We start from the raw sequence: 27,146 nt of genomic DNA on the forward strand, positions 1-27,146 counted from the left end.
TCGTATATAGATAACCAACAGGTGCTTTTGCTGTGCTGAATTTAGATTGTTGAAATGTAAGCAGCATGGGGCAGGAGGCATATTTGTTCAGTTCCTCATTCTCTTTCTTTAGCCTAGAGCTGTATTTGATGTATTGTTGGTGTTTAATCATTTACTATGGGAATTAATATCAATGAGATGATTGAAGCGTTTCAAGATTGTAATGGTAGCACTACCTGACCGTAACAGTTTAATTCGGGCTATTTCATACTTTTTGCATTTATAGCAGTGGAGCTTCATACAGTTACTTGAATATTTTATTACGCTTCCTTATCATTTTATTTTTAAGCAGAAAACAAAAATCATAGTGCTAATGTAAATTACCTAAGTCTCATAAATTTAGTACATTGGAGGAAAAAAAAATGGAAATTATTAGGCAGATCAGAAACAGTGAATCTTTACAAGTCCAGTTGCCTGAACTTGGGAGGGTAAAGAAGCAAATTAAATAACATGAATATTATATGAGAAATATATCATTGAGAATATTGTCTATTATTTTACGTCTTACTAATTATGTAAGTCTCTTTCTGTTATTATATTTGATTTTCCTCCTCATGCAAGAATGCATTATATGGAAAAGTTAGGGAACTGTCTGTAAACCCGTATTACAGAAAATTTATACAAAGTCCATGAGGTCTTAAGTTACTTAGCCAAGGTTACACTACTAATAATTGACAAAACTTATATTTGAGCCTGGGGTCTGAATGCAGATTTTGTATTTTTTTTCCTTTATCATGTGTATATTACATTTAAAAAGTATAGCTCAATAATTTTTTCAAATGTATACATTCATGAACCCACAACCCAGGTCAAGATATGGAACATAATTAGCATTCTAGAAATTTGCCTTTGTTTTCCCAGTCCTTAAACACTGACTACCACCAAACACTGCTCTGCTTTCACCCTAGATTTATTTTTAAATGTAATATAAATGAATTCATTTTATGGGTAAAAGTATTCTGTGGATATTTGGAAAAGGAATTATCAACAATATCAAATGTAGGAAGGACTATAAGGAGGTCACTGGACTCGGGAACAAAGTGGAGAAATTTCATTCTTGCATGATTGCTGTTATGTTGTAGGTGAGGAAATGCAGACAAAGTGATAGAGATGGATTTCCTCTTAGCCACGTGTCTTGTGAAGTTTGTTACAGTGAGATACTTAGTGGCTGATAGGTTTTCAGATGAAAAACAAGTTGAGACTTTTAAAAAATATTTTTTTCTCTTATTGAGCAAGTGACAGACTTTTGAAATTAGTTTAGAACATTTTCTAAAATGTGTCAGTCATTAGTCTGTTTAGTTACTATGTGGGTGTATAGTTTGTACATGTTGAATATATTGCTGTTTTGTTTACATTTCTCAGGATAATTTTTATTTTGTTTTTAGGAGTTATGGTACAGCACCTGTAAATCTTAACATCAAAACAGGGGGAAGAGTTTATGGAACTACAGGTAAAACTTGTATTTGCAGCTGTATCAATAGGAAAATAAGTCGAATGTATGAATAGGTCATAAGTTGGGGTATTACACCTCAGTTAAAAAGAGCAGTTTTTCACCATACATCATAGAGGTGGACAAACTTTTTCCGGAAAGGGCTACATAATAAATATTTAGGCTGTGTGGGTCACAGGGCTCCTGTCACATGGTTGGTTTACTTGTTTTACAGCCCTTTAAAAAAGTAGACTTTTCTTAGCTCACAGGCAGTACAAAAAAAGTGATTTCAAACATGGAAGTTAGCAACTTCCTATTGGTACAGGAATTCCTTATAAGTAACAAGTCCCTAATCTCTCAATCCAGTTTATTTTACAGCTACTCCATAAAGTTTGATCTCGCTTTTTATTTATGCTAGTATTACTCTAAATGCTGTGTTTGGAACCTCTGCCATATTTAGTGGTATCAGTGGTAAAAAGGTGTCAATGATTTCTATTTAACTGTGGTGTCTCTCAGTTTTGTGCTGATAATAGCTCCTTCACCATTTTGTAATTGTATAAAATAGGAACAAAAGTCAAGGGAGTGGACCTTGATGCACCTGGAAGCATTAACGGAGTTCCACTCTTGGAGGTAGATTTGGATTCCTTTGAAGATAAACCATGGCGTAAACCCGGTAAGATTCCTGTGGACTGTATCTGTTTCGAAAGATTTTTAGTATCAACAGTCATTTAGAAGAGTATTTTTAATGTCATTTTTATTGTTTTAATTACAAGAGTAAGATGACCTATATTATTAAATCTTATTATTTGCATATTTTATCATGACACCATTTCTAAAGGAAATACGTTCCCCCACCATGATCATTTGTTTCTTAAGTTCCAAATATGAGTGACATATAGTATTTGTCTTTGACTAACTTATTTCACTTAGCGTAATACTCTCTAGCTTAAAGGAGATACTTGTGATCAAAAATTTTTATAGTCCTATTGCTTTATATTAGTAATTGGGAAAATTAGAAGGGGTGATAAAACTGACGGAACACTAAATTTTTGTTTTTATAGTTTATATTTTGTATGCTGCATAAAAATAGAATTGAAATATTTATACACTAATACTATGTTTTATCTTTAGGTGCTGATCTTTCTGATTATTTTAATTATGGGTTTAATGAAGATACCTGGAAAGCTTACTGTGAAAAACAAAAGAGGATACGAATGGGACTTGAAGTTATACCAGTTACCTCTACTACAAATAAAATTACGGTAATTAGTAAATATTCCAGAATACCCCAGCCTTTTCTACAGTCCCAAATAAACTCCCCCAGATAAATCGCTTTTTCCCCGTAAAGGTGGTTAAATGCTATAAGATAGTTTAAAATTTTCATTCTTTTTATCATGTTTGTTTTTTTTCCCTTCCTTCCCTTTCAGAGTTTCATATTAATGATTATCTGATGTTCTTAGTTTCAAGTCACAGACTAGCTACAGCTAGTTTGTCTTTATGTGGCCTATCAATTAAAAATTATGTGGTATCTTAATGGGGAATATGTTATTTAACTTAGGCCGAAGACTGTACTATGGAAGTTACACCAGGTGCAGAGATCCAAGATGGCAGATTCAATCTTTTTAAGGTGAATTTTAGTAAATTATCCTTGGTTGCTCTCATTTTTTTGTTCTTGAGTCTGCTCCCATACCACTACTCAAGGGATGAGGTTAAAGTGGAAATAGCTACCTTTTTTCCAAATCTTCAGCTTCCTGGTGACTTACAAATTTGCTGATTGTTGTTTTATCTCCACTTTGCAAGCATGTGAATTTATAGCCTATTATACTAACATATGCCAAGTAAAACTATTCTTGCTGTATGTTGTGATTTTATTTTGAATTATAGTGTATGTTTGCTTGTAGGACATAAAAGTTCATGCCGATAGGCTAAGCTCTCAGTTCAGATCATGCTTTATCAGAATGGGAGAATTATTTTCCTAATTTTCTTTTAAAAAATGATAAGGAAGATGGCATACTGCTTATTATCTTTATGACACTAAAATCATTGGTGTAACGTGTCTTAGAGTTTGAGATGTCTCAAGAAGCTTGGCCGTTTTTGAGAGTCTCTAAGAAAGACTCAACAGAATAGGATAAAGCATTGATGTGTAAAATTAATAACTTAAAAGGATTAGGTTTAGGTAGGGACTTGCCGGTTGTTATTACCACTTGGGTATCAAGTCTGAATTCTGGCTTCTCCATTCCATATGATCACAGACCCAGTCCAAAGAATAATACCGTATTTTCATACTTCTGCAATACACAGCAACCTACAAACTTTTCTTTAAAATACCTGATTGTGTACTCTTTTTTCCTTTACCTTAATTCTTAGTTCTTGATTCTTGTATTGAACGACACTGGAATGAAGACTGGGAGTGGCTTTTAGATTGGGTTGTGTACTCAGGGAACTTTGTGGGCAGGAACTTTCCTGTGATCCTTTTGGGACTGCAGCCCTGGCACCAAAATACTGCCTTATGCAATACATGTGCTATATCCGCAGATGTAGCCGCTCTGCTGGACACAGTTCTGTGTAGAGAATTTAATTTTAATTTACATCCTACTTTGGGTAAGTATTTGGTTCTTGTTCTGCTGTAAATCTTTTGAAAGTGTGTGATGATGTCTATTCTATTTTAAATGGCCATCCGGTTCTTTTTGGTGCTCTCTTCTTCAGGGATTGAATATATTGTACTTGATTCCAATGAATAGATAGAAAAGCTAGTTGTCTTGATAATGAAATAGTTTGTTTGCAGTGGTGCTTTTTATTTTTTTCTAACAAATGAAAACAAGGTGCCTTTGTAAAACTGCCAAGTTCTGTATACTTTGTCTTTTTGCAGTAGACTTCTAAAACTAAGGAATAAAAAGAAATTCCTAGGGGCTAGTCTCTCTTTTTTTTGAGAGAGAAGGAGGGAGAGAGAATGAATCTTACGTAGGCTTCATGCCCAGCGCAGAGCCTGACTCTGGGCTCAGTCTCACCACTGTGAGATCATGACCTGAGCCGAAATTGAGTTGGATGCTTAACCTACTGAGCCACCCATGCACCCCAAGGTCTCTCTGTTTTTTGTTTTGTTTTGTTTTGTTTTGTTTTTAAGTACATGTGCTGCTGAAGTGAGCACTAGAGGCTGGTCTCTTCTTGGAAGTGTCACCATGAATGAGTTTTTAATATACATACGGTCTATCAACATTGTTTTGAAGTTTCTTTGGGTTATATGAGAGGGAGGGAGGTCATTGTTCCATTCTCATTCATTTGCTTCCAAAGGAATAAGCGTTTGAATTTGATGATTATAGTTTCATGGTTTTATTTGCCTTGATAATGGGCATTAAATATTTATTCATCTGTTAGAAATACTGATTTGGGAACAGGGTGTATATTTTAATAATGTGTATGGCTCACATTTTTTATGCATATTGTGGTCTGTAGGATATATTTTATTGATGTTGCTCAGGATCTGCAACTACTGGTTATATGTGAGTGTTTGGCATTTTCAGGCCACAATTTACTTGACATTAAATTTCAGATGAATTGCTGTCACCTTAAATAAAGAAATATCATTGTTCAGGTTTTTGTAGGACTGTTATTCTTGAAAAAGTATGAGTTGTCTTTCATTATCTATCCTGCAACTCTGGAGAATACAAAAAATATTATAAGGATGTAATTGGTATCCCAAATATGCAGAGGCAAATTTCTTAGGTATTATTAACATTGAGTGTTTATATATAGTTCCATTCTGTTTCTGTGTTTTCTTAAAAGGGTAAAGATGCAGTGTTAGAGAAGCATTTGCCATTCCATTTTATTTTATTTTTTAAAGTTACCTGCTTTTTTTTTTTAATGTTTATTTTTGAGAGGGAGAGTGGGTGCACGTGTGAGCGAGTTGGGGAGGAGCAAGGAAAGAGGGAGACAGGATCTGAAGTGGGCTCTGCTCTGGCAGCACAGAGCCCGATGTGGAGCTGGAACTCACGAACCATGAAATCATCACCTGAGCTGAAGTTGGACACTTAACCGACTGAGCCACCCAGGTGCCCCAAAGCATACGCCATTTTGATCAGAGCCTTGTGAGTGTGGAGAACACACACAAAAAAGTATTGCGGATGAGGAAATGGCTTGGGCAAAGAAAGAAACTCAGTTGAGTAGAAGTGGATGAGAGTAGTATTTAAGAAGTTAGCCTGATTGGATGAGTTCTTTTCGGAATGGAATAGAAGAGAGATTGCTTTGTGAGGTGTGGTTCAATTCTAGAAGGCCTAGAAACAAGGAGGATGAGTTGGAGGAATTATTCCCTGTTTGTGAGCATGAAAGTGACATACAAGTAATATAATTTTGGAAGTGACCTAATAAGTAACAATTCTGGCAGCAGTGTAAGGTTGAAAAAAGGAAGTCTAAGCTCTTACCCATTAATCCACTGTTTGAACTACAGTTATTAGGATTGGTGATTGAGAAGGAAAAGGACTTCCCCAATTTTCCCGTTACGTCTGAGCACCTCTAATGTGCACAGCACTGTGCTAGATACCATGGGAAAACAGACTCTGTATTTAAGGAGCTCATGGTCTAAGCGATGTGTACGTATGAACTAACCATGATATATTGTGAGAAATGTTATGTTAGTGGTATTAAAGTGCAGTGGGGAGTTGAGAGGATAGAGTGGATTGTCCTATGATACAGAGTCTAGAAGGATTCAAACATGATAACCGGAAGATGAGTGAGTTTTCATTAGAAGATGGGGTGTAGAAAGAACACTGTAGGCAGAGAGAGCAGTATGAGCAAAACCAGATAGCATGAATGGAGAGTTGGGGTAGATGAGAGGTATTACAGGAGAGAAGCCTAGAAATGGCAGAAATGGGGCACCATAATGGGAAAGACCTTAATCTGAAACTAGTCTACAGACATTTGTGTAGACAATAGGAAGCCATTTGAAAGTTCTTGAGTAGAATAGTGTGAGCAAATTTGGTTTTTAGAAAAAGAACTTACAAGTGTTCTCTAGAATGTAAGGAGGAGAAAAGGAAGTCAGAGACCACATACAGAGCATTTGCAATACTGTAGAAATGAAATGAATAAGGACCAGATCTTAAAGTAGTGAATGAACAAAGGGGACAGATTTAAGAATCATAATTTAAATTCTTTTCATGTCTACTGCAAATATACTTGTTTCATCCTTGATCAACTGAGAAATAAGCAACCTACCAGCCCCTTTAAATTTTTGTTGGTTTTTTTTTTTTTACTTTCTTGTTAAGTAAATTCTCAAACATTAACAAGTAGATAAAATAGTACAAATGAAGTAAGTACAAATGAACCAACAAGTAGATAAAATAGTACAAATGAACTTGTTAGTTTAAGTTCATATTTGAGAGAGAGAGAGAGAGAGAGAGAGACAGCACCACATGAAAGTGGAGGAGGGGCAGAGAGAGAGGGAGAGAGAATCCCAGCCCGGCTCCATGCCAACAGCGCAGAACCCGAGTGGGGCTCAATCCCATGAACCATGAATTGTGAGATCATGACCTGAGCCGAAATCAAGAGTCAGACACTTAACTGACTGAGCCACCTAGGGACCCCTTTTTTGGCTTAATTTTTGTTTTTGTTTTCAGTGAAATGAAAGGAGATGAAGTTTAATAGAAAAATAGTCACTTAATTGGTTATAAAAGCAGTTGTGTAATTTTATAATTCAGAGTGAGGCGCAAGGGAAGAGTGACTAGTGGGAATGGGTTACATAGTATGTGTGAAAAAAAAATTGACCACAATCTTCTCTTAAAATATTTTTATGTCTGTATGTGCACACACATGCATAGATGATTTTTTTTTCCTCTGTGTATGTATAAGCTGTGTTTTGAAATTTCACAACTATGTGTCTGTTATTGTCCATTATACCAAGCATTCATTTGTACCCTTTTAATTTGGAAGCACGTATCTTTCATTTCTGGGATATTTTCTTCTATTATGTTTTTTACTTTCTCTGCCTTCTAATGTCTTCTGGGCCTCCTATTCAAATATCAGACTCCTTTTTTTTTTTTTTTAATTTTTTTTTAATGTTTATTTATTTTTGAGGGAGAGAGAGAGGAGACACGAAACTTGCAGCAGGCTCCAGGCTGTAAGTTGTCAGCACAGAGCCCGATGTGGGGCTCAGACTCACGAACCTTGAGATCATGACCTGAGCCAAAGTTGGATGCTCAACCTACTGAGCCACCCAGGCACCACCGCCCCCCCGCCTTTTTTTAAATTCCTTTTTAATTAAATATCAGACTTCTTATACCGGTCCTTTAATTTTCTTTTCTCTTTTACTTTCCACCTCTTTGTCTTCCATTATCTGGGAAATTTTTTCCACCTTATGACCCTTCTGTTCACTGTCATTTCTGTGGTTATATTGTTAATATTCAAGAAAATTTTTCTTTAGTATTTAACCTTAGTGTCCTGCTGTTGTTTCTCATCTGTCTCTCAAAAGATATTTGTGTTGATGATACGTTGTTTGTTTCATTTAGATTTTCCTGCATAGTGTGTTTGTTGTTTTTGGCCTTTGACTGACTTTTCTCAAATGTTTGTTGGTCCTTGGCCATTCACTCACAAGGGAATGGGCCACTCAAAAGGTGATTGGGAACTCTGAATATGAATAAAATTTGCTATAGGCTTTTCTGTAGGCTAAGCATTTTTAGTAGTCCCACACGTCAGTATCTTTAGGTTGTTTTGTTTTTTGTTTTTGTGGTGATTTGATTTTTTAGGGAATAGATTCCAGTGGCCTGCCTAGAGGGTTTATACTTACCTGATTCAAATGTTCTGGAAACTGGAGTTGTCCAGTTGCTGAACCTTTTGGGGTTCTGCCATGAGAATCGTAGTATCTTTATTTTCTTATTGCTAACTTAGGATTCAGGTTTCTTTATTCTGTTCAGTCAGTTACTATCTTTTCATCTGTTTTCAGAGTCCCAAATTTTATTGTGTTCGCAGTCTTTTTGTTCTTGTGGGTTGAAACAAAATTTTGGTAATTTATATGGTTTGCTACTTTTCCTTTTTTACCTTAACATTTATGTGGCAGATGCTTTTCTAGGTTATTAAAGTTTTTTGATAACATTTTAAATAGTTGCATGATGCATTATTTGGGTGTAGCACACAACAAATTTCTTTTTAGATATTTTGTTTGGACGGTTAACCTGTGAAGGGTAGCTGAAGGAAATTTCATAAAATAATTTAAGTTTTGGTACATTGGTAGCATAATTTGGGTAAATATTGAGCTTCTCAAGGTTACAGACTTCAGTCAAACTTTTGTTTGGATATGTAAGACCTGACATGACTTTGTGTTTAGAGAACCTGTCATGGTATCTTACAGTCATTTCTTAAAATATGAGATCATATTAAAAAATTATCTCATTCTGGTTAAACAAATTCTGTCTGTAACCCTGAGTGCAACATCTGAAGAAAAACAAGTGGATGCAAGTTGATTAGGAGACTTGCTAAAATGGCGAGGACTTTCAGAATTAGTAAGAGTATTTATAAGGAAATAAAGGAGAAAAGAAAACTAAGGAAACACAAGCAATTTTTACATGTTTAAAAATGTACTGTCTTCCTGATGTCTTTTCCCCTGTTGTAAATAATTTTTCATCTTTGCTCTTTTTTTTCATCTTTGCTCTTTCTTTTTTTCCCTCCTCTTTTACTTCTTCAACTCTCTTCCCATTCCCCTCCCCAGTTTTTAATTGAGCATTGACTATGTTAGGAAGCAGCTCTGACTTAAGTAGGGAGGGGAGGTGAGCATTATAGACCTAGACTTTGTGATCTTAGAGTTTTTCTGACTTAATGGGAAAAGTCGTGATTGATTAGATAATTGGGCCAAAACTCCATGTCCTGTGAAAGACTTTGAAGTGACATTTAAGGTCAATCCCAAAGTCAGTCAAATAAAAATATATACTGAAAACTTATTCCAGGCACTGTTTTTAGGTATTGGGATACAGATTTGAATAAAACCTAAATGCAATATAAATCCTTGTAGTCCATGATAAGAAATTTAGGTTTCATAATGTTTGTGTTGGGAAACTATTAGAGAATTTTGAGCAGGAGAGAGACATGAGGTGATTTACACTTTTAATAACAGTGCTTGGCTGTATACAGGGGATAGATTTTTTAGAGGTAAGGTCAAAGCAGTGACAATTCAGTAGAACAGTTGAGAAGTGGTAAGTTTAACCTGGGTTTTAGGGGTGGACATAATAAATGGTTGAATTTGGTATATATTGTAAAGGTACAGCTGACATAGGATTGTCGTATCTATTGGATAATTCCTGGGATTTTTTTTTTTTTTTTTCCCTTGAGCAACTCAGTAGATGATGGTACTATTTACTGGGGAAAACTTGGGGAGAATCAGAATGGGGGATAGTAGGAAATCAGTAGTTTTGTTTTGACCACAGTAAGTTTGAGTTGCTTATTAGATAGATAAGATGTTGGATATAAATTATTGGAGCTCAGGGGAACAGTTGAGACCATACTGTCAACTCTCAATATTCCTGACATGCAGGAAGAATAATACATTTCTTTTTCTGTGTTCTCATAGCATTTTTATCTCATAGATACTTTTTTCATAGCATTTATTGTATTGCTCTGGTTGTTTATGTGTCTGTCTTGTCCCATGGCCTGAGATTTTGTTGTATTTCTCTCTGTAATCTCAGCTTCTGGTGAAAGATTTTTAGATAACAATAGATATTTAATGTTTGATGAGTGAACCATGTTTTATTTCTCTTGTCACCACATTCTGTCAGTTTACCTGTCAAGTGTCTATCAAATCCATTTCTTTCTATCCTCATTGTCTTAGTGCTGATCCTCAGTCATCCCTCATTAGGATCTGGGCCTTTTAAATGAGTTTTTTTAATGAGTAGAACTCATTTTCAAGTAAAATGTCCGTGTAAAACCCTAAATGTATGAAGACACCAATTGTGGATTAGGTTCTGTGGTATTAATAAGAGATCTGATTTTAATGACTCAAATATATTCTTTTTCTCATGTAATGATTACGTGAAAGGTAGATAGTTTCTGGAATTGAACCAGTGGTTTGAGTATATCAAAGTATCTGAGGGTTTCTTGGCCTTTGTCTCCTGGGGAAAGAGAATGATGCTGAATTTAGACTGAACAGTAGAATTTAAGTAGGGCATAAAATATGGTGTGATGTTCTTCAAGTGTAGGGTAAATGTAGTTTGTTTAGATTTAATAAATAAATGATGATTTAAGATAGGCAGGTGAGTATAAAAGCAAAAGAACATAAAGGAAAAATTTCACCAGTCTAAAGGAGTATGACTGGACCATACTCAAAAGATCTGATAGGAGTAGAAAGGATGGCTCAATATGGGAGAAATTATGGAGTAAGTAGATAACTGATTTGAAAGTCAATATAAAGGAGGGAATAGAGGTTATTAAGGAAACAGCCATCAAGCTTTTAAGTGTGCTGAACTGGCAGGACAGTGTACTGTTGATGATGGGGAAACAAATGGTATGGAAAGTTGTTAATATTCATGTTGGAGCAAATCACAGTCTGAATAGAAAATGGTCAGAATGGCGAAAATGGCCACTGGTTGTTTTCTTAGAATGGTAGTGAACATAGAAGAGGAAAATTCTTCAAGGCCTTTCTTGAACTTTGAAATGTGGGGTCATAACCATGTATCTTGGGCTCATTTGTGGCAGTTTGAGGGAATTTATGAAAGGACTAAAGAGTTAGAGCTTACTAGACTTTTAAGTAACATTAATGTGAACTTGTTAATAGTTGGGAACATTTTGATTCCATAATCCATCTTTGGTGCCTTTCTCATAATGCTGTTCTAAGATAAGGTAATTTTATTAAATATTCAGCAACAAAACATTCTTCATATTTAATTTAAAATTAGATGTTACAAATTTATTTTAATACCTGTAGTATATTTGAGTGTTCTATTAAATAAGCTAATAACCCTTTTTTTTAAGGTACAGCAAGGACGAACTGGAAATTCAGAGAAGGAAGCAGCACTTCCATCTACAAAAGCTGAGTTTACTTCTCCTCCTTCTTTGTTCAAGACTGGACTCCCACCAAGCAGGTTAGTTAGACAATTAATAACTCCATTTATTGAAGGCATTGGTATCTTCATCTTGTATTAGTGCTATAAAATGTAAAAGCGCTGAATATTCTGTCAAAGAACATTTCACGTTGTTTTAATACAAAATGAGTTCTTTGTGAAAAACTCTTCTTGGTGCCTTCCCATTTAAAAAACATTTAGGTGAGCAAGAAATGAAGCATGGTATATAGTTACACGTCCGTAAAAAAGACAATCTTACATTCAGGAGAGATGGCAATAACAATGGTCTTGCTGTTTTCTGTGCTTATTATTCTTACATAAAGAATTATTGGACTTCCTAAGTCTAGACCTATTGGCCTAAATGTGTTTTACAGATTTTAGTAAAAGATGGTGGACATTTCAGCCTGGGCAATCTTTCCAGTTAAAACCACTTTCTTTTCTTTCTTTGGTTTATTTTGATAATACCTAACTTTAAGTTCCACAAGGTACCAATTGTAAGAAACAAATGTGCTGGCAAATGTCCTTTTAATTTAAACGTGACAAATGGTTAGCCTGTTACCAGGAAAATGGTAAAGGATAAACTGAGACTAAGGAAGTTTGATGTTAGCAGTTTAATTTTGAGTTAGGTAAAGATGACTTAAATCAGGTATTTCTCTGGGCCTGAAACAAGTCAGTCACCAAGCTGTTACTCGTTCTCAGCCAGATCATTTACCTTTTGCGTTACTTGCTTAAATTTATTTTATACAGTTTTCTGGTTTTGTTATTCTGCAATTTGGAATTGCTATAAGAGATTATATTTCATAATATACAAATGCAGGAAGAGCCCATATGGGAACATGTGGTTTAGCCTTAAGATAAAGATTCTTGAAACTTTCAGCCAAAATTAAATGTCACAAAGCCATCTTGGATTTTGACTCTCTTCTCATCCTAACAATTATTAGTCATGGACATTTTCAAGTATTATTTAAATAAATGCAGTCTCATAAAATGTTTGGCTAAGAAGTTATGATAGCTGAGGAATACTGATTCCTTTATTATGTAGTCTTCTTTTGCTTTTTTTTCCTATTTTAAAAGAGGTCACTCTCATTCATTGAGTTTATCGTGTTCTGCAGTAGAGAAGGATGTGAAGAGCTTGGACTCTACAGCCAGACTTCTGGGGTTCAAATTCTGGCTCTATTGCTTACTAGCTCTGTGTCCTTGAGCACATCCCCTAATCTTGTTCTTTAATTTCCTGATCTGTAAAATGTAATAATAATAAGACATCCCTCACAGGGAAGTTATGTATATTAAATGACTTCATTTATGTGAAATATTCTGGAAAAATAATACAGAAGTAATACTCTATAGATATTTGCTAATAAACTATTTAGGAATTAGTAGCAGGACTGCCCCCTCCATCAACCAACCAACCTACCAACCTTGGGCCAGATTTGTAGGGCATTGTACCTTTATACAGGCTTTGGCTTTTCCTATAAGTAAAGTAAATGGGGTGCCACTGTCAGAGTTTGTGCAGAGGAATGAAATTATCTACTGTAGGTTTTCTAAGTCTTCATTGCTTTATTTAAGATCAGACTACAGAGAGATTAAGGGCAGAAGCTGAGAAGCCAGTTAAGAGGTCGTAACAGTGATCTAGTCAAGAGATAATGGTAACTTGGACAAAGTGGTTGTGGTGCAGATGGTGAGGAGAAGACAGATATTGGATACATTTCAAAAGATGTAAAAGATCTTTTACATCTGAAATAGAAGAGACTACGGGAGGAATGCTTTTTTTGGAGGGAGAAGACCAAGAGTTCAGTTTAGGATATACTAAAATTGAGTTGTCTATTAGACATATAAGTGGAAAATTTGCATAGGAAGTAGATCTATGGATCTGCAATAGACATATAAGTGGAAAATTTGCATAGGAAGTAGATCTATGGATCTGCAGATCTATGGATCTGCAATAGGCCAGAGATAGAAATTTGGGAGTGATCAGTGTTTAAGTAGTATTTAAATGAAGTTGTGAAACTGAATTTGATTGTAAAAGAGGTAAGTATCGAAAGAAGTGGTAAGAGGGACAGAGCCTTGGGGCATTTCCTTGCAGGTCAGAAAAATAAGAATGAGGGAGGAGGAGATCCATACAGAAGAATTACTACTGACATAGGAAGAACACCCAGTGTAGTTTCAAAGTAGAAAGAAGAACAATTAACTACCAAATAATACTGATTGGCCAAGAAGAAGAGGGCTGAGGATGACTTTTGGATTTTATTTTAGTTACTTTTTTAAGATTTTATTTTTAAGTAATCTCTACACCCAATGTGGGACTTGACCTCACAACCCCAAGATCAAGAGTCGTATGCCCTACTGACAGAGCCAGTGAGGCGCCCTGGCTTTTGGATTTTAAAACATAAAAGTTGCTGGTGGTCCTGACCAGGATCCTTTTTAGTGGTATAAGGTGAAGATTGAAAAAAGACTTTTTGGAGTGGATTCAAGAGAGAATAGGAGAGGAATTAGAATGAGAAAATATGTATAACTTCTTTGAGAATTTTTTTCTTTTTACTTTTGAGAGGGGCAGAAAAATGGAACAGTATCTGAAGGGAAATGTGGGGTCAGGAGGCTGTTTTTTTCTAAAATGAAAATTACAGCATGCTTGTATACTTACGAGAATGAGTTACTAGAGGGGAAGTTGATGATACAAGAAGCAAGAAGGGACAGTTGTTAGAACAATGTCCTTAAGATCAGAGGGGACGGGATATAATGGGGGGGAAGGGAAGCGGCGCAGTTAGCCTTAAAAAGGAGATGGGCAGTTCACTCAATAACGGGAGAGAAGGAGGGGGTGGGTAGGTAAGATAATGATGGGAGTCAGTTTTTCCCAACAACACGGGATGCTGACTTACCTGGTGGATGTGAGGATGTAGAAGTGGGTGTTGAATGTTTGACAAGAGGAGAAATTCTGAAATAGTCATTTAGAGGTGTGTGAATAAACTTAGGGGGAAATGAGTCAGATTGTAGCCAGTACTTGGAGGGAAGTGTGCTGTCAAAAGAAGACTTTTTTTTTTCAAGATAAAAATGGCAACATTTTTATATGCTGGTGGGAATGAATTAGTAGAGTAAAAAAATTGACAAAGGGAGAGAGACTGTACATTTCCAACTTTTCTTGAAGTTGATGGTTATGTGTTTAAAATGAGACCAGTAGTCAGCTTGCTTGGATGTGTTTGTCTTGCCCTTGCCAGGTATTTGTATGTTCATGAAGACTAGCTAGTGGGATTTAATATGAGTTGTGGTTATACCAGGCAAATATGACAAAGGTGCAAGGAAGGTGAGAGGGTCCTTGAGAAAGTGATTATAATGATGGACGGCCATGGACTGAAGGAGAGATGGAGAATAGTGTCAGGAAAGGGTCGGTAAAAAGGTAAATGACAGAAAAGTTAGTCGATCTATCACCACTACCAAAAAAAGTGGATAATTGCTACCATAACCTATAGAAACATGCCCAACATGTCAGTGTTGTCACTTTCTTGATACAGAGAACAGTACCTGTTTTTCATTAGGAAAGTTTGTTTTCTGGGTTCCTCTTCACTTGATCAAAAGCACACTTTTGTTCATTGTGAAGTATTTCCCTAAATAAATACTTGTGTTTTTCTGTTTTGGTCTTTGTATTTATGGAGATTAGAAGGACCTGTGTGAAAGTAAAATTTTACTGACTTTAGGGAGTAGACAGGAAATGCCATTTAAGACATAATAGAGACTGCCCAACAAATAGTAATGAGCTGTACTACTTACTGACCTAACCACTGTATTGCCTTTGTTTAAAATCTTAGATTGCCTTACTAATGTGTAGATGACTATTGGTATGTTTGCACAGAACTTTTTTTAAATGGATCTTTGTACTTTATCGATGGAAATGCTGGGTTTCTAACTTTCTGTGTTGCCCAGCAAATTGGCATACTTAAGTAAAATGTTAATATTTAATATATCAGAATGTTTTCCTATATCTTTAAAAGTTTTCATATTATGTCAAGAATGTACAGCTTGATAAATTTTCACAAACTGAACACTCATGAACATTGAATATTATTCACCCAAATTTATCATTTATTAACATTTTGCCATATTTGCTTTAAAATTTGCCCAAAATATTTTCCTTTTTGAATCATTTGTTAATTGTAAACATCATTTTTTAAGAACAAGGACATTCTGTTATGTAATCTTAGGACACAGTTAATCAAAGTGAGAAAATCTTACAATGAGCCAGTATGTTAATATACAAGTCATAAATTTTGCTGATTATTTCAATGATGTCTTTAATGGCAGTTCTTTCCTTGATTTCGGGTTCAGTCCAGGGTCATTCATTATAATTAACTCTTTTATCTCATTATTTTATCATCTGAGACAGTTTCTCAGACATTCTTTGTATTTGTTGACTCTGAATTTTGAAGAGTGCAGTCTGGTTGTTTTGTAAGTCATCTCCCTCAATCTGAGTTTGCCTGATGTTTCCTCTTTATTAGGTTCAGGTTTTGCTTTTTGGGCAGGAAACTACATATGTGATGTTCTGTCCTCAGTGCATCAGCCTTGAGGTACATGATGTCATTTTCCCCATTTTTAGAGATGATAACTTTAATCACTTAGTTGTAATGGTGTTCTTTGGGTTTCTGCACTGCAAAGTTATTGTTTTTACTGTTTGTATTTAATAAATAATACGTGAGGAGATGGTAAATATCCTGTTTCTTTTTTAAACTTCCCAAACTTTAAAATCCCATTGTTAATTTTTGCTTTTTCCCGTTACTACTGTAATGACTGTAAAATACTGATTATCTAACTCTGTTATTTCTCTTACATTAATTAGCTGGCATTCTTCTTTAAAAATGGGTTTTCCCACCTCCTCCACTTATTTATTATCATCTAGACTCATTAATTTTTATTTTATATGTGAGAGAGTGTATTTGTTGCTTATAAATATGGTTTATTTGTATATGTAGTATATAAACTATATATACTACTTATATACTGTAATTCATATCGATGCTCAAATTGTTTCAGACTTGCTTCATGGGAGTCTCTTCAGAGTGGCTCCTGTGCCCTTTTGACATGTCCCCATCATGTTTTTTGTTTTGTTTTGTTTTGTTTTTGAGCATTTTTTTACTTTCTAGCTTTACCAAATGTTCCATGCTTATCTTGTACTTCCTCTGCCCCTCCTTGGGAGCAGCCAGGGACTTGAAAGCACCTTGATGACTTTTAATGGGAAATGATGATTAGAAACCAAGATCTTGGCACCAGTTATGCTCATTGCTGTTGGAGTGTCACTGTTTCTAGGCTTTTTCCGCACTCACGGCTGGGAGAAAACAACCAATTTCAATATAAAATTGCCTTATGTATAATTTTAACCATTCATCCTTCTTTTACTTCACATTTGACACCACAGGTTTCTACTTCCCTTTCCTTAATCCAGATTACATCTCTGTTTTACCACATTGAGAACCTATTTCCCAACAATTTCAGTATATATACTCTTTGCTTCATCCTAAAATACACTCAGAACAGATTAGGACTTCTGTACTTACCATTGCAAAAACCAAACCTATTAAATAGAATTCAAGATTTCTTTGGAATTCTTTTTTTTTTTCTTTTTTTTTTTTTAAGATGAGAGTATGTAGTTAAAATAGTCAGAAGTTTCCTTTAGAGTGGTTATATTAATCACTTAAAGTATTATATCCATTGTTTCTGTTTGTATTCAATATTAGCTTTTCTTTTTCTCCATGTTTATTGACATTTTTTTTGCCAGTGTAAAACTTTGAAGAGAGTCCCAAGTACATTCTTTCCCCTGCTTCTTTCACTCCTGTTAATAATTAACTTCATTGTGTCTAGTTTCTAGTTTATTCTTCCTTTGTTTCTTTTTACAAAAATAAACAGATACATACACATACATTTTTTTCCTATAGAAAACTTTGCTATTGAAAGAGTGTCTTATTAGTCTTTTAAAGGACTGGCAAGAGTGTAAATAGCTGAACTTTCTATGGAGTATTGCACTAGGGATATAATTAACTTTCTTTAGAATGTTATTTTGAAAGTTACTTTGAAATGGAATTTTTATGAAATACATTTATTTAGTGTAGGTTTTTATAAGACACATCAGAGTGTTACTTTTAACTGCTACACTAACAATATTTGTACCTATTGAAGAGTGTAGGGGAAAAAAATCACAAAAGTTTTGAATAAGGTTTTGTGAAACCGTGGAAGTTTATGTCACTCATAAAAGCACAGAAATTTATTTCTTGATAATAACCTGATAAGCCCTTGGTTCTTTTCTTATTTCTGCATTTTGACATACTATTTTGAAAAAGATTTCTGAAAATATTCTAGAGTTACTAAAATGTTGATAACACGTTAATATTTAAATACCTACTAGCGATTTTAGTACCACAGAGACTTGAAGAAAATGATACGATAGGAACATGCTAAAGGACTTTAGAAAAAGCATGTCAAAAAAAAAGGAAAAAAAAAAAAGACAGAACAAGGGGGGTCAGAGACAACAATATGTAAGAAAAAACATAGAAAATTTATCTCACCAGAAACAGCACCTCCTCTCAGTCTCAGACAAGTACTGCCTCCAGAAAAGCCAATTCCAGCGTTGGGAAGTGGCAGGACCGATATGGGAGGGCCGAATCACCTGACCTAAGGTAAGGCTGTTTTTAAACATTGGCTACTCCCTGATGTTTAGGTCATCAGTGTTGTTTTGTTTATTACTAAGATAAATTTTGATTGGATTGTACCATATTTTTGCCCCCTCAATTATGCTTTTTATTACAGAAATTGAGGGTTTTAAAAATCATGAGTCAGGCCCTATCAGCTCACACCTTCCCTCTTCTCTCTCTGACTTTTATACTACATTATAAATTCCGTGGAACCATCTAATAGCTCAATAAGCGTTTTTTTTCTCCCCACTGCTGCAGGTTTCTTTCTCATATCACACCCTATTAAAAAATTGCTGGGTGTTTCTCTTTGTTGAATAAAATTTAGCCTTCTGAGCTAGTATTTAGAACCTGTAAAATTGAACTGCATTGAATCTTTCCAAACGTTTTATCTCAACTATAGTGCATAAAGCAGCCATTTCATTGAGTCTACCAGCTGTCTCAGGAAGTATTAGTATTTCCCTTATTGTTGCTATGCTTTTACTCCTGATCCCCCTCTGCAGAATTCTGGTCTGTATTCTAAATCTTACACTTAGAAAGCGTGCACCTTTGGATGGATACTGTATACTCTCTGAGCCTGTAAAATGGGAATCATAATTTCTATCCGAAGGGATGTAGTAAGAAGCAGTCATGTTAGGGTATGACAGTGCATTGCCAATAGTAATCAATCTGAGCAATTACAGTTTGCTTGACTTAGAAATACAGAGTTAGATACCTCCCTCATTTACTATTTAAAGTTTTAAACAATGGTGTGGGGGTGGTATTTTGTTGGTTTTTGTTGTTCCAGCATTTTAAACTTTCTTCCTCGGCAGGTTGATGCTCTTACATTAATGTGCTTTTAAGTATTTTCATTTATAAACTTTTAAATATATAAGTTATGGTCAGATATCTTTGATCTTAACACCTAAAAGAAAAGCAAAGGGGGGAAACAATCAAATTTTTATTTTTTTAGATTTCCTTTTCTTTGGGGACTTCATTATATATTCTTCATGAATAGTAAGAATTTCTAGTCAGCTTGGCTTTGATAGGATCTCTTGTTAGGAGACAATAAGCTTAGTCATTCTCAAAAGTGGCTATTCACCTCAAAGTCAAAAATATTTTGACTTTTTTAAAGAATATCCAAAATGTAAGTATAGTAATTGATGCAGATAGAAATATATTACCTATATTCTTAGAATAGTATCAGTTGCATGTGTTGGTGGTTATAGAATGAAAATTTGCATATCTTCCTGTTATTAAGTGCTTATTGACCTTTTTTCATAGGATTATATGATATTAATCTTAGGAGTTTTTTTCTGATGTTTGTTTATTTTGAGAGAGAGAGAGAGAGAGAGAGCATGTGTGTGCACAAGTGGGCAGAGAGGGAGAGAAAAAATCCCAAGCAGGTGCTGACAGTGCATAGCCCAACACAGGGCTTGATCTCATGAACCGTGAGATCATGACCCGAGCTGAAATCAAGAGTCGGATGCTTAACTGAGCCACTCTGGCGCCCCAATCTTATTTTTTAAAACTGGCATTCTTGAAGAACCAGTAGAAATTTCAAAAGAGTTACTTTAAATAAAGAAAAGTTAGATCTGATAAGTGTGGTGTGGAGTCTGTGAATCTTTTCACATTTACTATTTCTGTGAAATCCCATAGTGTAAGAAGAGTGCTGCTAATATAATTTCTGTATAATAACAAACTTGGTTATTATAGCACACAGTGCATAGAGAAACTCTAGATTTATACTTATTTAACCTGGTCAGCAATCTTGGCAGTCTGTTTACTGATCCCCGAAGGGCCAGATGATAAGAGCTTTAATTTTCATCATTGTACTATTGAAATGAATCAGTAGCCATCTTTGTATATAAAGAATAGCTATATTCTTAAACTTAAAAGCAGTTTCATGGCATAAGTACTGGATTTGGGTATTAGGTTTAGTTTTGTGCCTGTGTGAATTTAGGACAGTTCCCTAAAATCTCTAGGCCTCTGTGTCTACATTTTTAATACGACAGGGCTAGACTGTGTTATCAGGAAGGTCCCTTTTAATCATGAAATTCTTTTTTTCTGGCTAGTCCCTGGTTTACATGGAAAAGGAGATCTAAGAAAGTAGGAAATCTGCCCAAATTTATGGCTAATTAAGAGGCAAAGTCAGGGCTAGAATCCCTGGTTTTCTGCCTTTTAATACTTGCAATTCAGGCAGCTTGATTTTCATAAGCAAAGGCACAGATATAGTTAAGTCACTTCGTTTTAGTGTAATTTAAAACTTTGCTTTTGTTTCTTTTGCTACTTGAGTATCTAAAATTCCTTTTATATCAGTCATTTGACAGAATGTTTTGCTTAAAATAGTTGTACTTTTGATATAATGGTTTATTTCTTAAGATAAGTAGTTTATAGAGAAAATAATAGTTCTCATATCTGAAATAATACAGCTCAGTGTTTATACTTTTACTTGCCCACCCCCACCCCCCAATAAAAGATGCTTTAGAAACACAGAAAAATCCCATTCTGACTTCGTGATCAGTCTTAGGGAATATAGGTAATAGGAAATTTGACACTATTTTCAGTACGTGTTTTGTGCCTTTGAAAATTCAAAAGAAAAAAAAAAACTCTAGTTAAAGCTACTGCTCTCCTTTTGAATGGTGTATGTGTGTATGTATATATATGTACACATACATACACACACTTTACAGCATAAGATAAAAAAATGAGATTCTACCCGTTGTAGTTAGTGTAACTGAGGAATGTGTTTTGCTTTGTTTTGTTTTTGAAACATGGCATAAATCTCTTTGTAAGAGCACTTAATGATTGAAATCCTTTTTATAAGTTACTGTATTTGGAGACTCAGGACTTCTTATCTCACATATATTCCTGTTAATACAGTATTTTTCCAACTTTGGTTAATAGTAGTCTTCATAACTGTATGTAGCAAGGGCATTTTGTTGGGTGTGAGTTTTGTTTTATAAATTCAAATTTGTGACACTTATTAGGCCAACTAGAAGAATGAAGCAGTTTTAATGAACACAGAAAATTGAAATTGGCAATAAGGATGATTGCTGTAATCTTATCCTAATGTCCAGTTTGTGTGTTTTGTTTTCATTTTATAATATTAAAATCTGTTAGGTAAGTAGTTGCATATTCTAGGTTGTCTTAGTTTTTTCATATCATGGCTTTTTAACTGATTCAGACTCTTGAAAGAGGAAAAGTAAAAATTGCTTAATGCAGAATTACTAAAATATTTAAACCTTGCACTTCTTACAATAGTCAAACATAAAATGTACAATAAAACTGAATGTTAAATGGACATTCAGTCTAAGATTGACCTCTTCATTTGTTCTTGCACTACTTAATATGTCTTGGTGAAATAATGTACTGGAAAGATGTACCTGTACCTTCATGGCATTTGAGCACTTTGAATGTGTATTGCTTGTATTATGTAGCTTGTAAGAGTTTATGTGATTGGACATATGAAGGCTTTTATTTTTAAAAATTCCCTGTAGAATATCTTTCCCTACATTTAAAAAATAAAATTAAACATAAATATGGTAGGTAAAGCTTTATTATTTCAAGCTCTGCACAAAAGTGAGTAAATTTGGCTTTCCTAATGAGCACATTTATGTGCTCTACTGAGTCAAAGTTTAGCGTAGTTCATCTTTAAGTGTTCAAGGTCTTTGTTTTTAAGATAGCTTGAAAAGTAACAACATTTTAAGAATTCAGTCCCCAGAGAATTAGCATGGAAAACACTTAGTAGAAGAAGTAGAATTTGGAGTCATACCTGAGCCTGAATCTTGGTGCGGCACTTTACTCACAAAAGAGCCTTTTTCCACAGCTGTGAAAATGAAACTAATTGGACTTATACCAAGTACTTGTGGATTAAATGGCTTCTAAGGCTGCAAAAGAACCTGTTGCGGGGCACCCAATAATGTTAGTTCCTTTTGCATCTCTGCTCCCACTGTAGTCTCTTTCACTGTAGTACTATTAGACAATAAATTATGTGCTCTGAAAACAGTTTTAAATTCTCTAATTTTTATGTTGAACATACATTATTTTTCAACACAGGATGTTTGATTAATCTTCACTTGAAAAATAGATTACATTTTCTTCATAAACTGTGTATATGCTTTACAGAAGATTATTCTTGTAACGGTTGAAAAAAGTATTGAAGTAGTACTGTGTGAGTCCACGAAACTCACAATATCAGTATAAAAATATATATGCAACGAATGATAGTCTTAAATTATCAGGCCTTGGTCAGTGCGACTTTATATTTATTCAGTAATAGGGAGATAAGTATTGGTTTTTATCAACTATAAATTCTTTCTAGAAGAGAATACAATGTAAGTGTCTTCCTTGGGCATGTCTTTAGTTGTGGTCCTCAACTTTGGCTATGTGTTGGAATTACCTAGGGAGCTTCAAAAAATTATGGATGCTTAAGCCCTAGAGACGAAATTAAATTGTCTGGTGTGTACTCTGGGCATTGGGATTCTTGAAAGCTCCCAAGGGCGCCTGGGTGGCTCAGTCAGTTAAGCATCTAACTTCAGCTCAGGTCATGATCTTGCATTTCGTGGATTCGAGCCCTGCATTGGGCTCTGCTGACAGCTAAGAACCTGGAGCCTGCTTCAGATTCTGTGTCTCCCTCTCTCTCTCTGCCCCTCCCCAACTCGTGCTCTGTCTCTCTCTCTCTCTCAAAAATAAACATTAAAAAAAAAAAATGAAAAAAAAAGCTCCCGATGATTCTGATGTGTAGGAGACATTGAGAACCATTGATTGAGAGATCAGATTCTGGCTTGACATAAAGATTAAAATGAAATGTTTAGTGACCACCTTGGAATTTGAGGTAAAATGATAGAGTTTGCTTTGATGGGCACTAACATTTGCATTGTATTTTACAACCTCATAGAACTTTCTTTTTTGTGAGTCTCATTTAATTTATTATATTTTGCCTCTTTGAAAGTCTTTTTGTTGGTAACCAGTATCAAAGGTATATCATGCTTTTTCTTTCGCATATAGATTGGTAGATAGTATATTTGTAAAATTGGAAATTGGAATCCTGCAAATGTTATTTTCCTCTTATGTTATTCCCTTCATTTAAAATGTCCTCCCTTGGGGCGCCTGGGTGGCGCAGTCGGTTAAGCGTCCGACTTCAGCCAGGTCACGATCTCGCGGTCCGTGAGTTCGAGCCCCGCGTCGGGCTCTGGGCTGATGGCTCAGAGCCTGGAGCCTGTTTCCGATTCTGTGTCTCCCTCTCTCTCTGCCCCTCGCCCGTTCATGCTCTGTCTCTCTCTGTCCCAAAAATAAATAAACGTTGAAAAAAAAAAAATTAAAAAAAAAATAAAATAAAATAAAATGTCCTCCCTTCCCATCCTGTGTGGCTAAATTCATTCCTCATGTCTTTCAATGCTTCTCTTTCCTAAAGTAGCTTAAAAGATGTTATACCAGGGCACCTGGCTGGCTCCGTTGCTATGTGTCCGACTCTTGGTTTCGGCCCAAGTCATGATCTCATGGTTTGTGAGTTTGAGCCCCACATCAGGCTCTGTGCTGACAGTGAGGAGCCTGCTTGGGATTCTTTCTCTCTCTCTCTCTCTCTCTCTCTCTCTCTCCCTCTCCCTCTCCCTCTCCCTCCCTCTCTCTCTCTCTCTCTCTCTCTCTCCCCCCCTCTCCCTCCCTCTCCCTCTCCCTCTCCCTCTCCCTCTCCCTCTCCCTCTCTCTCTCTCTCTCTCTCTCTCCCCCCCTCCCTCTTCCCCCCCCCGTGCTTGCTCTCTCTCTCTCTCTCTCTCTCTCTCTCAAAATAAACTAAAACAAAACAAAAAACTTCTAAAATAAAAAAGATGTTATACCAACTTCCATGCAAAACTTAGTTATAGCCATCTTTTTAGATGTTTGACCTGAGTTAGGCAGTCATACTACTGCATGTGTCTTAACTTGGGAATATGAAACTGTCACATCTACGTTTTTTCCTAGAGAATGCATTCATGAATTATTGCTCCTCAGTTCTTATTAGAAGTTCTGTTGTGAGAAGGCAACATTCATAGATTTCTCAAGGACAGGATTCATTTATTCTTTTAGAGTAGTGGTTCTGTACTTAAAACAGTAACCTCTTTGAAAATTTCCTGCAAACTGTGGACTCTTGACTGAAAAATGCATTTGTACACATGCATATATTTAAGTTCAGGATCCTCTTGGTCCCTCAGTATCCCATGTATGCTAGGTAAGGACCCTTGCTCAAAAGTACAGTTAAATCTTTAGATAAAGCCTGCATCAAAAGGGCTATGTACTCAGACCACGTGGTTTTACTCTCCCTGATTTGAATTGCTTTTATTGGATCGTACATTGTTATGCTTCACTCGATATTGAGGAACATTTTGAGAAACGGTTCTGTGAAATTCACTTATGTTTTCATTGTAGTAATTGGAGACTTTGTCCCTATTTCAGTTTTTCACAGCATCATGAGATTGCAGTCCATTAGTGGGGTGTGAAATGAATTTTGTGGTCTCAACCACCAAATATTTCTGGGGTTTGTATTGGTTTTTTTTGTGTGTGTGATATTTAATACTAATAATTCGTATTTGATTTTAATGTTACTCTTTCCTTTTTAATAAGTGTAAGTATTATTTCATGAAGCTTTTAGTTTTTTTTATGTGTTTACTGGATTACTGTGTAAAATGTGTTTCTTAAATATATTTTGGGGTCAAAAAAGTTTGAAAACTGTACTCTATCCTACTTTCTCTTAACATGGACTCAGGAGAAATTTTTTTTCTCTTTATTCTCTTCTGTAAAATGGGAATAATAATAATTGCTACTTCATAGGGAAGTAGTGAAGAGTAAATGTATCTAAAGTGCTTAGAACAGTGCTTCCTAGCACATTGTAGGTGGTGCTCTTGTTACCGGGAAGAGCAGTCTTCAGGGTTAATGCTTTGTTTTTATCTTACGTTAAAAGACTTGTTATTAAAGATGTCCTTTATTTTGGCTGGTAAAAAATGAGAAGCTCAGAGATAAATTTGTGGCAAAAGATTAATAATTAATTCTTTGTCTTCCCTTGGCCCTAATTCTGTCACTTTAAAAATTTTGTTTTATCTTTGTAAGCAGTTTATATCAGAATCATCAAAATATGCCATTTTAATTTTAATTTAATTCCATTATAATTTCAGAGATATTTTCATATTCACGAAAGGTAGAGGCTCTTGTGAACATCCACTGCCTGTATTAAGCTTGTAGATTAATGAAACTTCAGATCTCCATCATGGTTAGTTTCTGTCTCTCTTTAGCTATATGGTTTAGTCCAACACAGAAGAGAATCTTGGTAGCTATATTAGCTATCTGCCTTATTGAACAAATGTGTAAGCCCAGTTAAACTTGTGCTATGTGGAAGCAGCGCTTTCAACAATAGCCAAATTATGGAAAGAGCCTAAATGCCCATCAACTGACAAATGGATAAAGAAGATGTGGTTTATATATACAATGGAATACTACTTGGCAATGAGAAAGAATGAAATCTGGCATTTGTAGCAACGTGGATGGAACTGGAAGGTATTATGCTGAGTGAAATAAGTCAGTCAGAGAAAGACAGATACCATATGTTTTCACTCATATGTGGATCTGGAGAAACTTAACAGAAGACCGCGGGGGAGGGAAAGGGGGAAAAAATAGTTACAAACAGAGAGGGAGGGAGACAAACCATGAAAGACTCTTAAATACAGAGAATAAACTGAGGATTGATGGGAGGAGGGGATGGTGGGGGAGAGGGGAAAATGGGTGATGAGCATTGAGGAGGGCATTTGTTGGGATGAGCACTGGGTGTTGTATGTAAGCAACGAACCATGGGAATCTACTCCCAAAACCAAGAGCACACTGTACACATTGTGTGTTAGCCAATTTGACAATAAGTTACATTAAAAAAAAAAGTTAAAAAAGATAAACTTGTGCTATGTGGAAACTCAAGTTACAATAGATCCTCATAGTAAAGCTCTACTAAATCTTTTTATGCATTGAAATAGAAATGTGTCATTAAAAATTTTCAGAATAATACAGTTCAATGTCATTTTTTCATAATGTGGCATCAGAATAACATTGGATAGTTAATCATCTCTGTTAAATATTATGTGCTGTTTGTTACTTTGGTATATGCTTATGTATCTGTCCTAAAATATTTCTGAACAAAATGGTAAACTTAACATTTCTAAGATATATCAGTCTGTGTGGTAAAAATGCCTGGGTAAAGAGGTATTATTGTGGAAATAATGTGTAAGAAATTGTAGTTTTCTGGATTTCTTCTAGTGATGTACATTTGTTAAGGCTAATTTTCCACATGTGTTTTTAGAAACTTAGCATTTGCCATTTTGAATCTTCAGTAATTCACTTAAAGCTGAAAAAATTAGATTGACCATATTTACGATAAACTTTAAGAAGTGAGTACTCTCATGTGTCCCAGAATTTTTTAAAGCAGAAGTCTTTACAAATCCATGGTATATAGAAAGACATTAGAGTGTTAGATCTAGATTTAAGTTTTCCTACTTCAGCAGTTTGGAGAAATTGAAAATCCAAACAAATGTGTGAGAATTTGTTCTTCAGGTGGAATAAGTTTTAGAAGGGAGAATCCAGCAATCGGGAATAGAAAAGAGTGGAAAAGGAAATAGTAGAGGTAAAGATTTTTACAATGAAGTCTTGGTAGCAATAAATGGTGAAGGGAAATTCTGGCCTCAGAATATGCACCTGTATCTGTTGGGATGTTGGAATCTGAGTTGTGTGTGGATATTAGAGGGCTGATGGCATCTGTTTTGATACAAAGTTACAGTGGTCATAGCTTTGTAATTAAGTTTTAGGGAAAAAATTGGAGTGATACTTGTTTTATGTCTGAGATACTTGGATTTTTTCTAATGTGTGAATGTTAGGATAGTTTCCAGCTATATTGAAGGGGTACGAGTTAAGTAAATTAAAACCACTTTCGCTCCTTGAGATCATGAAGAAATCCGGAAAGTCAATGACCTGGGCATAAAATCA

The 27,146-nt window shown here is 35.2% G+C and overlaps 1 protein-coding gene across 16 annotated transcripts in view; it reads left to right on the top strand.

Moving 5' to 3' along the window:
* The window catches only part of FIP1L1 (factor interacting with PAPOLA and CPSF1), an 81,520-nt gene that overhangs the window by 13,877 nt on the left and 40,497 nt on the right, over nucleotides 1–27,146 (top strand). For 4 of the 16 annotated variants that reach the window (XM_047090993.1, XM_047090994.1, XM_047090995.1 and 1 more), the window contains 6 exons: nucleotides 1,425–1,489; nucleotides 2,034–2,141; nucleotides 2,600–2,730; nucleotides 3,027–3,095; nucleotides 11,414–11,523; nucleotides 18,051–18,158. In XM_047090993.1, the coding sequence (XP_046946949.1) occupies nucleotides 1,425–1,489; nucleotides 2,034–2,141; nucleotides 2,600–2,730; nucleotides 3,027–3,095; nucleotides 11,414–11,523; nucleotides 18,051–18,158 (591 nt within the window). The remainder of the gene's footprint in view (nucleotides 1–1,424; nucleotides 1,490–2,033; nucleotides 2,142–2,599; nucleotides 2,731–3,026; nucleotides 3,096–11,413; nucleotides 11,524–18,050; nucleotides 18,159–27,146) is intronic. The other 12 variants (XM_047090999.1, XM_047091002.1, XM_047091004.1 and 9 more) reach the window with 3 other exon arrangements.

This window comes from Lynx rufus, unplaced genomic scaffold (assembly GCF_022079265.1).
Source record: "Lynx rufus isolate CCGP_SWC_20201006 ecotype Redwood Valley unplaced genomic scaffold, mLynRuf1.p SCAF_3, whole genome shotgun sequence".
NCBI lineage: Eukaryota > Metazoa > Chordata > Mammalia > Carnivora > Felidae > Lynx > Lynx rufus.